Source organism: Alternaria atra (genome assembly GCF_907166805.1).
Source record: "Alternaria atra isolate CS162 genome assembly, contig: 21, whole genome shotgun sequence".
NCBI classification, from domain to species: Eukaryota; Fungi; Ascomycota; class Dothideomycetes; order Pleosporales; family Pleosporaceae; genus Alternaria; species Alternaria atra.
In genome coordinates, this window is record NW_025091319.1 from 3735582 (window position 1) to 3750195 (window position 14614).

General features: G+C 50.5%; 4 protein-coding genes across 4 annotated transcripts; 2 read left to right on the top strand and 2 right to left on the bottom strand.

Annotated features, from left to right (window-relative positions):
* Positions 1-5022: 5022 nt before the first annotated feature.
* Positions 5023-5743, top strand: ALTATR162_LOCUS1666 (uncharacterized protein; the record flags this gene model as incomplete). Its single annotated transcript, XM_043309264.1, has 2 exons — positions 5023-5232; positions 5285-5743. The coding sequence occupies 2 exons, from the start codon at positions 5023-5025 to the stop codon at positions 5741-5743; spliced, it is 669 nt and encodes a 222-aa protein (XP_043165199.1).
* Positions 5744-7076: 1333 nt separating this feature from the next.
* Positions 7077-7668, top strand: ALTATR162_LOCUS1667 (uncharacterized protein; the record flags this gene model as incomplete). The annotated part of the gene is made up of 3 exons (XM_043309265.1): positions 7077-7325; positions 7384-7575; positions 7630-7668. The coding sequence occupies 3 exons, from the start codon at positions 7077-7079 to the stop codon at positions 7666-7668; spliced, it is 480 nt and encodes a 159-aa protein (XP_043165200.1).
* A 344-nt stretch (positions 7669-8012) lies between these two features.
* On the bottom strand, positions 8013-8737 carry ALTATR162_LOCUS1668 (uncharacterized protein; the record flags this gene model as incomplete). Its single annotated transcript, XM_043309266.1, has 2 exons — positions 8013-8310; positions 8367-8737. The coding sequence occupies 2 exons, from the start codon at positions 8735-8737 to the stop codon at positions 8013-8015; spliced, it is 669 nt and encodes a 222-aa protein (XP_043165201.1).
* A 2076-nt stretch (positions 8738-10813) lies between these two features.
* ALTATR162_LOCUS1669 (uncharacterized protein) lies at positions 10814-12008 on the bottom strand (the record flags this gene model as incomplete). Its single annotated transcript, XM_043309267.1, has 2 exons — positions 10814-10944; positions 11009-12008. The coding sequence occupies 2 exons, from the start codon at positions 12006-12008 to the stop codon at positions 10814-10816; spliced, it is 1131 nt and encodes a 376-aa protein (XP_043165202.1).
* Between the last annotated feature and the right edge of the window lie 2606 nt (positions 12009-14614).

Consider the following 14614-nt stretch of genomic DNA (forward strand, 5'->3'; position numbering starts at 1 on the left):
TGGCCGATATTGAGGCAGGAACACACCTAATTCACGTAGCTTCTTCGCCTACTAGCTGGACAAATAATAATATTAGATTAGCTTAGCTTGAACAGGTATTTAACCGCTATACAAAGCTAAAGGCGCGCAGAAGTTACAGGCTTTTAATAGTAGATAGCCACGGGAGTTACCTAACGCAGGACTTCATTAACTACTGCGATCAAAATCGAATTATACTCGCTGTGTTGCTACCTCATAGTACACAGACGCTGCAGCCGTTGGATGTAGTCTGCTTCAAGCCACTCTCCTCCGCCTACGCCTCCGAGCTCGATGACTACCTCCAGAAGTCTCAAGGCCTATCGCCATTGACGAAAGGTGACTTCTTCCACCTATTCTGGCCTGCCTGGGTGCACACATTTGAGGAAGAGCTTATACAAAACGCCTTCACTGCCACAGGGATAAGCCCGATGAACCCTGACGTTATACTGGATAGATTCCGCCACGCAACACCTAGCGACTCAGGCTCAGTTTCTTCTAGTTCTACAGCCTATTCTGCAGAGGATTAGCTTAGAGCTTGCACTACACTGCATGCAGAGGTGAAGGATCCTCGCAGTGCAGGTGCACGGAAGCTTGGCCAAACTATCCACCACCTATCGACACAGGTAGAGCTCCTTCACAACGAACTAGAAGGCTTGCGGCAGAAGCTATACCTAAAACAGAAGCGTCAGAAGCAACCTAGCAGGCAATTAGACTTGCAACAGCACTAGGAGTATCACGGCGGGGCGATGGTGTGGTCTCCTCGAGCTATTTAAGAGGCGCGCGTCCGCATGGCAGTTACTGAGCAAGAGAAGGAGGAAGAAGAGCTAAGAAAGGCAGAGATGAAGGAGTTAGCAGCTGCTAATAAGCTATACAAGGAGAAGATTGAGGAAGAGAAGCGTCAAAAGCGGGCGAGGGAGAAGGAAGAGCGTGCAAAGGTTAAGGCAGAGGAACGCCGAGCAATAGACGCGCAGAAGGCTGCCAGAGCCGCTGCTAAACAGGCTCGCGACTCTGCAAAAGGTATACAACAGTCCCAAAGAGGCAAATCTACAACCTCAAAAGCTTCTGTAGTCAAACCAAAGCCTGCGCGTCGTGCTGTAGGTGCTCGTAGTCGCCCGAAGCCTGCGACGCCTCCTCCGCCCGTGCGAACCCACACTACACGTAGCGGCCGCACCGCCACCTTATATAAATAATATATATAGAGGAACTTGATCGCATATGTCTATAGAGTACTCCACCAAAGACTTTCGTAGTAATAACTATTGTACGTGGCTCTGTAGCCTCATCTCTGTGATGGGCTTCAAGGCTCGGAGCGGGCGTCCGGTGACTCCGGGCGTTGGGTGCACGGACACTGTACGGGCCGACCGGTTAAACTCGAACGAGTCCCTGGAGCTGCCCAGTGCTACTTCGTTGCGGAACACCACGCTGTTAAGCTATTCGTCGTTCTTGGGGTGGAAGAAATCTCACTTCTGGATATGATCAGGCAATACTCCCTCAAGCGAAGTTCTTCTCCAACTTCTCGCCATCATACCATATTGGTATGAACAGAACGTCAACAGCCGGAAGATGGCATTCAAAGAACTCCAGGAAGAGATACTTTATCTGCGTGGTCACTCGGATCTCATCCGTGAAAGCGACGACTCGTAGATTAGATGCATTCTGGGGACGATCCAGCTACGCATTGGAAGTGAAAGTGAAAATGACGGTGAAGGTGCGATTTTAAGGGCGCAGAAGAGCGGAGAGGTCTGATCGACGTTGTGGTTCGATCGTGAATCGCCTCTTCCTATAAATCAAATAGATAATATTCAATTTCTCGAGCTCTCATAGGCTTGTGGCAGGCGGGTCATGTGTCGGTGAAAGGCTCCAGGCTACGCACAGACCGACAAACTGCTAGCATCACACTGGGATCTACATAAACTACACCCTCCTGACCTTCTTTGCTCCTTCGACAACGAACTTCAACAGCTCACCCAATCCATTATAACAAGGCCTTTCTCCACTCCGCTTCCATGCGGCCTTATCCAACTATATATCCACTTTCTCTAAAGTAAGAACCTTGTATGACCTCCGGGCTATTTTTTGTAGTATCCGATGCTGGTTTTCTTGCAGTTTGACCCTACTTTTTTGTCCAATCATTACCCTGAGCGCAAGGTAGTCGTTACGGCCTGGTGCCGTGCGCTGCTGCGGGCTCAGTGTATCAGGTCTTGAGAAGCCTATATCATCATTTCGCTGGAAGTGTTGACCAAAACCTCATCCAGTCGGCGCGCATACGAGAAGATGGGTTTGGATGCTGGCAGTGATGAGATTAGTCTGAGTCGGCATTGGCAAGTCTAAGAAGGAGAGCGGGGTCCTCCTTCGTTGGGTTGTGCAGCTTGCTGTTGGCTTGAAGAAGGGACGTGAAGAATAGTAGTTGGTGATTTTCTGGGAATTCAGTCGTTTTCCTCGGCTCGGTCTTATACATACCTGGCAGTTGGAAGAAATATCATACGAGCTTTGATCTCTCAAAGCTGCATTGATCACCGTGGTTCATATAACCTCCCCAGGCCTGCCTCCTCATACATACTTCTGGATCGCCAGAGGTACTACTTGGTACTACGTATAATGCAACCTTGTATACATTTGGTCAATATAACTATGCAAAAACGCGAGACCATCCCGGGTACAGCGCAAAGTGATACTATACCTGTACACTAACTCTACGACACCTGTACTGCAATCGTCTCACCTGCCAACTGTCTTAGACGAGAAGCGTCCAATAATTGCGACTAATTCGTTATGGTTTTAACCATACAATGGGAAGAGCTTACTAACACTATGTCGTCGCCCGCCGAAGTGAAAGTTCACCATGACGCTCACACACCCTTTCAGACAAATGGCCAAGTCCAAAACATGTCTCTTTTCAGGCTCGCTTGCTGGAAACCATCAAACAAATACACATCCACGGCATCTGAAAGCGGATAAAAATACGCCGAATGCGTTCCACACGACCCCACCTTGTGCACGCCACCGCAACTCCTCTCCATACTTTCGCCAGCTCTGCCGTCCCCGTCGCCGCTCTCGCCGTCATCGAATGGTGCATCCTTGACAGTCATATGCACAAATATGTCGTGGATATGTATAACGCCACCGGCTATGGTAGCGTAGCTACCAAACACGGTATATCTTGGAGCTAAGGAGGTGGGGTCCAACATGGTATGAGGAGCGGAAGACAGTGAGACCTTGCGAGTGTCAGTGTCTCTGTATGAACCGCATATAAGACAGATACTTACTTCGTACACCCACGTCTAGTGTACACTAGGACCGAAAGAGAAGAACTAAAGAAGAAAGAATTGGGTAGGAATGACTTTGAACAAGGTGGGCGAGGCATGTCAGGCAGATCCAGTGGAAGAGGAACTAGAAGATATAGAGAGACAGGCTATGAAGGTTAGCTTTTATAAACTTCTGGGGTGGAAGTTTGGTGAAGAGGTTGTGGGGGCTGTGATGGACTGATCAGGTAGAAAGGAATGAGTGTGTATAGGTCTGTCAAGGTTTCATGGATCAGTTTAGAGATTCCGGAAAGACTTAGCTAAATGCATGCGATCGGAGGTGAGCTTTCAGAGTGGTTCAATCTCGTTTGTCTACTCCAGAAGTCGTTATATAAGATCTGAGTACTCTACGCGCTCGCAAACAACGATAATGTACACGAATGTACTTGCGAATCCTCTGGCACAACAAACCCCAAGGTGTATGTCTGTCTCTACACCCTCCCTTCAATAGTGGAGTTCTGCGGCTCCTGCACTTCCTTGTGCTGCATCCATCCTACCATCTAAGTGAAAGAGGCTTGAAGTATTTGCTAGTTTCAATCTCATTTTCACCTTCGCTTTGCTGGTCGTAGCGACGCATTGCCCCCATTGCTTACCTAACACTGCATGGACATCATTCAATCCACTCGGAGGGCTGAGCGGGCTTAGCTTTCACGTGGCGGACTCTTACAGCGCGTTTATTTGGCATCTGACCTTCAATCTCGCGTGCCTTTCTAGACTTATCAACTTCCACTCTTGTCCCTGCTCACGACTTGAACTTTGGAATCCTTTCACCATCTGCAACACGAGAAGTGACACTATCAATAGTCTCAAGAAAACCGCCTCGCAAAGGAAAATTCACGTACCAGCTACAATAAAGGTCTTGCCAGCGGTCGATGTGCTTCAGGCTAACAACGAATTTATCCCCACGTTGACGCGCAACGCTTAGCAGACCTGTGAGCCACAATCGCAGAACAGGGCCCGGGAGAAGTTTGCGGAAGCCGTGGTATCGGAACCGGAAGATGATCGTGCCAGAATACTACGTGAACAGGACGAAAGCTTAGTGCGGCTTCTCTCGAAGCAGGTCCAGGCGAGACCGGTATCGAACGAACTCATTTTCGAGTTTGAGAAGAAGAGAAAAATGTAAGAAATTCCATACCAACACCATTCCGACAACGGATGCTAACACTTCCAGTTCTGCCGACTTTATTGCCAAGCAACAGACGGTCGATGTGGGCGATTTGCAGGCGAAAGGTGCAGAAGTCACGCGCTTCAAGATCCATCAAGCAAGCAAAAACGTTCTCAGCTTCAAGCGGAAGGTCGACGACGCTCGACGTGGACATCCTACCCGACCTTTCCTGAGCCGAGAGCTAGCTGTAGAACACTGTGCCTTTGTGCGCAACGCCACCAGAGAAGGCTCGATCATCGACTTAATCGAGTATGAAGATGATATAGTCGACAGCACTGTTACACAATTTATCGCCTGCATCTCGCCTGCGCCTCGACCTGCCCTGCCCTGCCCACTCACGATATTGTCGAGATCTTTGACACAGGTCACCGGGACTTACGAGCCACAAAGATACAGTGGTCGATGCAAAAGCTGGAAGATCTCTACATGTTTGCACATACAATCGGAGCTTTCGATGTGTGCGATATGGTTATCGACCAAGTTCATGGGGTGTTACATGACCGCCAGCAGCACCTGGTACACTCCACGAGAGGTATGATGGCAGACTTCAACATCCTCGGTGTTAGCCCTGCATTCCTGAACTTGCTTTCGAAGAAAGACAAGAAAGGCTTCGACTTCTTCGCTGACGTTCTTACCATGAATGCTGAAGACACTCTAGCGTTACTGAAGACGACCGGGCTTGGTAATTGGCGCCAGCGAGTCAAGCGCACCCTGATCGAGAAGCTGGAGTCTGACGAAACATTCGAAGTTAGCAAGAACGACGCAGTGGCGATTTGTTCGAAGTACCATCATCATCAAGGTTCAGGGAAAGGATGCTATAAGTTGGAAGTGCCTGAATGACGAACGGGCCAACACAAGGCTCCAGAAGCCGCAACAAGAGATCTATGACGACTACAAGGAGTACCTGGAAACCGCTGGCTCTGAGCACTCATCAGACGATGAAGGCTGCAACGCGACTGTTTTTCACCTTCCCGAGGTGTACAGCAAGACCCGTGATCTATTCCGAAACAGCACTGGAAGTTATGGAGAACCGTTCGAATACACCCAGCTTCCATTCTATTCGAAGGAGAGGAGACGGGCTACGCGAAACGTAGATGGTTTGAAGTATCGAGGTGAGGGAATGAAGCTTGTCAAGGACACCGCGAAGATGCAGCGCAAGAAGGTAGCAATCGTGAAGGAGAGGCTGCAAATGTTTCACGACTATGGTTATGGTTCGGACAGTGAGAAGACTCGAGGGCGAGCAGAAGACCGTGTCTAGGATGGCAAGCGAAGACGATGAAATGACGGACGAGGATGAAGGTGACTAATAGGACTGGAACACTTGTTAGAGTAGCAAAGCAACAAAGTTGGTGGTCATCCAAGTCAGAATGCTTGTGTTGGCGTTGGGCGATCTTGGACATTCTGGTAATAGCGTCCGGTGGCCTTCCGCGTCTGCAGAAAGACGTGGAGTGTGTCGCTATCCGCAATTAGCAGGACGAGGCATTATACATGAACAAACCCTTCACTTGTTCAAGCGACTCATCGCCCTGATTCCCCGGAAAGCTTCCACAACCTTCATCAAAGTTTGAAGAATATGCACCCAGAGTCGACATATCCAGACATAATCCACGATTACGATGCCAACGTCCTCAATGAGCGACATATAGTGGGTATCCAGCACTTTGATCTAACCTTTACAAAGACTAACTGAAATGCTCAACATGCGCAAGCCGTTTCAAAAACATACCTATAGCAGAGTTTTAGGTCGTTCGTATAGTCATGAGAGTGTGTCATCGGGTCGAAGGGATTGATGTGCCTGGAAACTACTACATAGCAGTTGTGATTCCCCCAGGATAGATCCAGCAGTCGGCCGCGGGAACAGGGCCTGCCCGGTGCATCTGAAGAGGTTGCTCTCAGCAGCTTGCTTGATGTTGTACACTAGAAAACGAAGAACCTAGTGCCCCCAAGGTGCAGTTTCTATCAGTTAAAGGGCGACGATTAATGGAGCTTCGGTGGTGTCGTTGTGAAGATAGTGATCTGTACCTAGGTGCCTCGGGGATTTACGCGCGTATCGAGGCGTGATCAAGAAGATACGGAGTGTCGGTCAAATTGTTGACAAGTCCAGCCCACTAACCTTCGGTCTTCTGCTCCAGAGCACATATCTGACGTTTCCAAGAGTTGCGAAGAACGTGCAGGCGTTGATTGAGGCCCCACACAGGTGCGCAAACGTCATCAGACCCCGGCCAGATTCGCGTCCCCTTTATGTGAACCTGCCCACTTCCTGAGCCTACGAACAATCTTAGTACAAACACGCTCGCCACAACTGCCGACCACTACACAAGATGTCGATAACATCCCAAGGCTACGACAAATCCGAATACCACAAATGGCGATAGCGCCTCGAATGTAACCCCGGAATACAGCCGGTGGGGCAGCTAGGCGCATTAATCTAGAAGATTGCGCCGTAAATTGTCAGTCTGAAGTAGATCGCAGGTCTGTGCAGGGTACAACGATGATACTCAGGTACATATTCATGGTATAAGTATACTCTCGTTGGTACATCGTTTGCCATTTCAGTATTCCAGCTTCACGTTTCGTTACACTTCTTCAACATGCGCTTCACCATCCTCGCCTCTGCAGTGCTTGCACCTCTAGCTGTTCTGGCTGCTCCAGCCGAGTTACATAGCAGATCAGACGTACTCGCGGCCCGCCAGGCGCGCCCTACAAAGCCAGCACCATGCGTACGTGTGATGAACACAACCGAATTACAGACAGCGAAACGCGCTGATGCCTTCGCACAAGCCTTTATCTACAAGCAAGATATCAGTGAGGCGTTTAAGTACATCTCGAAAGACTATATTGTAAGAGAGTCATGACTTTTACAAAAGGATCAACGACAGCTAACCAAACCACGTATAGAACCACAACCCTCTTGCACAGAACGGGTCTGACTCCGCATGGAACATTCTCTCCCCAATTTGGGCTTCGCAGAACATTACACCGTTACGTACAGCTTTTAAGAACCCACAAAGCTGGCTCAACTACCAAACCGGGAGTTTTGGGGAGGTTGTTGACCGGTTTCGTTGGGAAGGCGGATGCATCGTTGAGCACGTAAGTCTTGCGCTGGTGCTGAAAAAGAACGCTTACTAACTTTGCAATTTGTAGTGGGACCAAGGAGAGAGGTTTCCAGCGCAATACGCTTAGAACGACGACAGTAGAGACGCTCGGTTTGCGATCGCCCGAGCGAGAACGTGTACATATAGGAAGTCAAATAAACTACGCAAACGCAAATCGATCGCGAATGAACCCAAAGTACCATAGCAGATCCAATAAAGAGATATGTTATATATCTAGTTCGCCTTCATCAAGCCTCGTGGCGCCAAAGCCATCCTGCTAGGTCTTTGACGAGCCACCACATCCGTGTGTGGGCATCGGTTCCAAACATCCCCAATATCGCTACATCAGTTCCTCTCCCTTCCCCATCAGACTCAGGAGTTTTGTCGCACGAACAGCGTAGACCTAGAGCGCTGACTATACCAAGCCACTGCTCATACATCGATGATGGATTTCCCTTCACCTTCACCCTTGTCGTCACACTCGGGGCGTAGCTGCTCCTCGGAAGGCCTAGCGCTTGTATCGATGTAGTGCTCCGCGTCGGCATCAGTATCAAGGTAGTCCTCCCCACGCAGTAGACTGTACCGCTCTCCACTCTTGCTCGTCTCCTTGATCTGCGGGACGCCTACTGTGAAGTTGTTGTGGCAGTTAGGACATTCATGCACCTGTGGAGCAGCGAACGAAGACCATATCGATCGGGCGTTGTAGGCGAAGAAGTAAGAGTGAACGAACCTGTCAAGATATTAGCCAATGATCTGCCTGCTAAGCTAACGTTCCAATTGACCTACATGTTGACGATCATGGGAGAAGTTGTGTATCCAGCTAACAAGCCATATCCTGGTGCGCCCAGGTCGCCAACCTCGACTGCCCAGATCGGAATGAGTATCGCAAAATACATGATACAAGCCAACCCGTCTAGAATACTGAACCTGGGTCCTGGTACGGTACCACGCCTTCGTTGATGAACCATGCTCACGGTAGACGCAACGGCGGTCATGGCGAGTGGAATATAACCAAAGCAAAACGCTGTTACATCGCGATGGCTATACCAGTATGGGGACTCTAGGGATATGACTGTCGTGGCAATGAGAAGAGGTAGTGCGAGAGCGCTAGTAAGAAGAGTGAGAATGCGAAGAGGTCGTTCCTGAGCCATGGCCATTTTGCCTACTGAGTAAACTTTGGAGGTTCGTGGATGCGGGTTGATATGAGTAGTGCTGTTGTTGGAAAGAAGTAAATGGTACTGTACAGCGGAAACAAGTTGAAGTCTGCCAGCCTGATAAGTCCAACTATGAAGCATAAAGCCGTCGCACTATCCCCCAGGCAACAACAAAACTACTTGTGGCCGCAGCTGTATCAACGCCGCGTGTACATACAGAGAGCCTTGTGGCACCGCCATCCAATCGATCGGTCTCTTCGGAACTGCGACGGCAACACTTAGCAATAGTGAGACAACAAGATTTTGTGTCTGTTACCCCGAGTACGGGTCCTGACCAATGAACGAAGCGCAGGAAGTGGCTATGCTGGCTAGATTCGGCATAGCGCAAGTGGACGGACTACTCGGGTCCTGCCAAACTTGCTACTTAGTGCCGCAGTGCGTGGGTGCATGGTCTTCGTGAAACTGCCTTGCGAAGCAGATTACTGATGTTTGTTGCTCCGTACTGCATTTCCCTAGCTACTACGGAACCCTGGAAGGCTGTACGGATCACGTGACGTCACAGCCTCGATTCCAGTGTCGCGGTTACGAAGAAGCTTGTTTCAGTCAGAGTTTTGCCACGATTCCAGGAACAATGGTCTCAGCGCCCATGGCGCTTTCTCCAAGGTCTTGCAGTAAGGGCTGTGAGGCATGTTCGCCCTCGCTAATGCATGCGACGTGTTACCTAGGCAAGTAGGAAGCCAAGAGAAAAAAGAACCGTCAGCGACATCGAGGCTGGTAAGTAGCGTGTGGTTTCTGCGACTGATTGAATGACGAAGTCGATACTGAAAGTATGTATCTTCTTCGCATGTACGCAAGCATGCAAAGACCATCGAGTTTTACAATAGGGGGCCTTTCGCCATTACGACGAACCCATCGACCATCGTAGCTTCTAGAGTCGACTCACCCGTCTTTGTAGGACTGGGAACGTATCAGACCGCGTCCGAGTATCTCGCGTACTTCGAGCATGCGACGCACCGTTTCAATCAACAAGACGAGCCTGGCGCCTACGATAGCGAAGCCACAATATCCATGTTCCGCCCTGTCATCGGCGTGGCCACAGACGACTTGGCCGAAACTCCAGGCCATCGTTCTAGATGTTCTGCTTTGATCTGCCCTGCAATCTCCAACATTCTGCCTGGGGCACCGCCTACGGAGCGTCCTCCACCTTGCCCGATGATGACGATAGATTGTTCATGAGAAGATATGGAGCACGAGCCGCTTGCGAGACTTATGACTTCTCCCATTGATGCGACAGGACGGGTCGAGCATCTTAAGATCGTAACGAGGATGGCCCTACAAACTTGATCATCGGAATTGAATAATAAAAACAAAGTTACATGCGTGTCGGGCTTTTCGAAGTGGTGTTCCAGTAGAGGACTATCCGTTTTCCAATGGAGAGTTCTACCGCGAGTACTGGTTTTGTTTAGGTGCACCAGAATACGGGGATCATGCCCACATCTTTCTGAATAGTTCCATTCGAGAAACAGTAGCGAAGGACAAATATTATTCCATGAATGACGTTCGGGCGGTAGTTGTCGTTGGCGAAGTTCCGCGAGCAGCAATCGAAAAGCTGGAAAACCTGCTCCGGCGGACTCTGGAACTGGATCATATCAGGATGCCGAACGATACGGATGCAGCTCTTGTCAGCTCTTGTCAGCTCGTTCGGCGCAGCTGCGCTTGCTTTACATACTCAAGTCGATACTGAAGCCTATGAAGTGCATGGATCGACTATATAAGAAAGAATGCAGGATGGGTTGTAATCGACACGTGTGTGCAATCATAGTCAAACTATCACTGCTATCCAAAAGAACTGTATATCAGTCATGCATCCTACATCACAGAACCTTCAAGTGTGGTACAAATTGGCTTGCAACTGGATTCAAATATATACAACTTGCGAATCCTGCTACCAAAGTCCCTCTGAACCACCTTACCAAGGATTGTCACAAAGAGTAACTGGATTCAAATATATACAACTTGCGAATCCTGCTACCAATGTCCCTCTGAACCGCCTTGCCAAGGATTGTAACAAAGAGCTACTTAACCACGGGTCAGAGTGAGTCCGTAAGCTGACAGGATCTCGTTGACGGGCTGGAAGTAGGTTGTTCCGCCGCTCTGGCAGTTGCCAGAGCCTCCGGAGGTGACACCCTGGGCTTGAGCACCAGAGTAGACTAAATGTTGACGAACGAAGTCAGTATATGTATCAATCGCAGTTATTATGGGGTTATTGCTTACAAGAACCGCCAGAGTCGCCGGGCTCGGCGCAGACACTGGTCTGGGTGAGACCAGTAACACGCCCCTCAGCGTAAGAGACGGTGGCTCCCAGAGAGCGGACGGTGCCACAGAAGACACCGGTGGTGGAACCGGAGCGGCAGATGCTGGCTCCAGTGGCGGCAGCGGTGCTGCCTGAAACAGGAAGTGTACCGCCGTTGTAGTTGTTGATTCTGCCAGTGTAGGTGTTTCCAGTAGTACCGCGAATGTAAGCGTAGTCGCCGTTTCCTGGGAAGACTGAACCCGCGAAGGTTCCAATAGTAGCACCGGCGGTGGTAGAGGCAGTGTTGCCAGTAGTGCCGCAGTGGCCAGCAGAAACGAAACCGCCAGTGACAGAGAAGCCGACAGAGCATCGTCCGGCGCGGTTGATGAGGTAGGCGTCACCACCGCGAATGGTGGCGAATGTGGTCGGCAAAGCCTGAACGGTCTTGACTTCGAACTCGGCCTCAGTGAGGCCGACTTGCTTGGCCAGCTCCTCAGCCTGAGCGGTGCTGTCGGCAAGGGCCTCAAGTACGAGCTTGTTGGCGGCGATGTCAACATAGTAAGCCGCAATTCCGTTTGCGGCCTCTGAGCGCTTGCCAAGGGCTGACTCAATGTCCAGGTTGTCAAGTGCCTTCTGGGCTTCCTGGAGCTTGGAGAGAGGAGTTGAAACAACCAAGGCGGTGGCACCAGCATCAGCGACATCAGATGTCAAGGCCTCGTCAGTGACGGCGACCTTGAGCTCGCCATCGACGAGCCAGGCGCCACCGAAGGAGCTACCAGCCTTGGTACGTAGCTGCTCGATGACCTCAGTGGCCTTGAGCTCGCGGGCAACACGGACATGCGCCTGCTCAGCATCGAGTCCCAAATCGCGCTTCATGGCAGCGAGGATCTCGGGGTGTAGGCTGTTGGCGGCCGTGGTAGGGGCACCGTAGACGATAGGCAGGAAGACTGCCAGGGCAGCGAGGAATCCGGTGAGCTCCATGGCGATGGTTTCGAGAACAAGACTGAAGAGACGAGGCGTAGATGTTACAGAGGCGAGATGCTAAGAAGATGCTGATGGAGTGATTGAACTTGGACAAGAACACACGTCTATACTTATACTTACTCCAGCTTCAGCGTTGCGACTTGTATTATGCCTTGGCCATCAGTATCCAAGATAGAATCCCAACTTGGATCCGGCGCTACGAAAAGTCTCCTTCCTCATCGGCTGCAAGGTGTTGTTACGTGATCCAGCGGTATCACAAAGGTAGTCCCTAATAGGCATTTCACAAGAGTTCCAAATTGCATCCGCCGCTACCAAAAGATCTCCTTCCTCATCCGCTGCCAGATGTTGTTACGTGTTTCAGCAGTATCGGAATGATGATCACCGAAGGGCATTCCACAAGACGCCTGCCCATGGTGTTAATCCCCAAAAGGCACTTGACAAGACATTCGCCCCCGGGTGTTGCGTCGTATCGAAACAGCACCTGTCGACAGGAAAATGGACAGGCTGCATGTACCCCTACGCTACACGATGCAAGTGGCCTAAAAGGAAGGAGGTAGAGATACGGTAGAGTTCCGGTGATATTGGAGTAGGAAGTCGCTCGGATCATGTGCCAGCCTTAGGCCATCACCCCCGCACGGACGAATCGTAGATGGAGAACCCCTACACACCTCTTTACCATACCTTCCCAATCGAACATAAATTCCGTTGCCAAGAGCCAAGACCTTTATCGCTTGCAATATCGAAATGATGTCTAGTAGATAGGAGCTTTTCCGTGGCTGTTGTGATTGGTTGAGCCCGTATGGCGTCATATTCGGGCGTTTCATCCTCTTGGCGGATCTCGAAGGCATAGTCGACCTCGGTGTTTAGTGTCTTGTTAACAGTAAGTTCCGCCTATAGCAGCAGTAGCTATGCATTGTATCTGCGACGATCGCGCTACACACCAAGTGAAGATCCTGGGAGGCTTGATTGCAGCATGATGCCCGCTTTGGCCGACCAAGGCGGTTCGAGGGTGTGCGAGGTCCATCGCCTCTCACGCCTTTCAAGGCTAGCCAAGTACTGGATTGAGCTTCTCATACTGCGCCTCAGTGAACGTCCTCCGAAAGCGCGGCCTTACCCGCAATGATCACCCAGTAGTTTTTGAGCATGCTAAACACGCTCTTTCTACTGCCTGCGTAAGAGCAAAAATGATGCGCCGTAGATTTATTGGAGGTTGACAATGCGACATCATGATGGATTGCGCGGGCACGAAGTGGGATGTTGAAGGCATAAATGCACTTGTGCGCGTCGAGCCATTTGCGCCGGAAGGAACCATGGAAGACCCCGGCCCCACAGCCTTTGCCGTGCGGGCTGCGCCGCTGCGGGCTTCACCTTATCGCATCCTGCTCATCACTTCCAGGCTACCTCGAGATGATGAGGCTTGTCCTAGGTCTCACATGGACCAATGAAATATGAGATGTGAAGAAATGTGGCCAGGCTTCTATCAGCAATGGCGGTTGTTAGCTGCATGTGCTTCCATCCGCACAGCAAGCTTCGACTGTATGACTACCTGCACGATTTCCATGCCTGGCACTATGCTGACTATTCCGTCTTGAGACTACCGTTGTACTGACTCGCAGCAGACGGTGGTTCGCGAGTGTCCCTGATCTGACGGCCTGCAACCTGGCCGGAGTCTTCGAGACCGCAAATGAGGGCACCTCCTTTGTCTGCGTTCTTGTTCCAATCCACCTCTGTGGCGTAGTCGTCGTCTCAGAAAGCAACAATAGGGCGTAGTTCGGTGGACCCAACCTCGTAGAATACTGTCAGAAATGTCGACCCAATATAATCACCAGGAAGGGACGCTTTAGTCCATGTACCACCATAACATGGCACGCACACCTGAAAACATGCATGACCAGTGTCTATCCCATGCTTATCCAATACAAAGTAACTATGTACAAACGTGTAGCAGCGAAGGATTCGAACAACGGGATGGCGAACGTCAGAGAGCTACAACATCAATATCTGGTCTGTGTCTTGAGCAAGTTTTCAAAGAAGCATGTGTTGCGATTATAAACAACCTCATCTCTCACCTGCGGCGTGAAAACGGTGTGCATGTTACATACCCGTACACAACGTCAAGCCAGAAGTAGTGGCAACAGGTATTCGCGAATATTTCGGCGTCAGATGAGGGGTACGAAATTCCATGTCGCCAGCTGGCTAGTGCTTGTCTGCTCAGTCTGTCAGCCTTTTCCTCAAACTACTTGTGCTATAGGAGAGGGTCTGTATCAGGTCCGTAGCAGTTCAACAGGTACCGTGCGGCTTCAGGTATGAGACATCCCTCAGGCGGATATCGATAGTAATGGCTTGATACTGGTGGCAAGAAGCTGTGAGCTTACGGAGGTCTAGTAGAGGACTGGAATGATCGGTGATCGTTTCGTCTGCATGAAGCCTCGTCTATGGCAGTTAGTATTGCAGTTATAGGTTTGGCGAGGCGTTTGAGAGAAACGGTTCTACATGCGGTCAAAGACTGCGCTGGTTGTACGGCCTAGGTGTGGTTGCAGAGCACAGGAACTTATGCGCATCCGCCCTATAGCAAGGAAGGGCTGGGGTTCTTCGCGCAAATG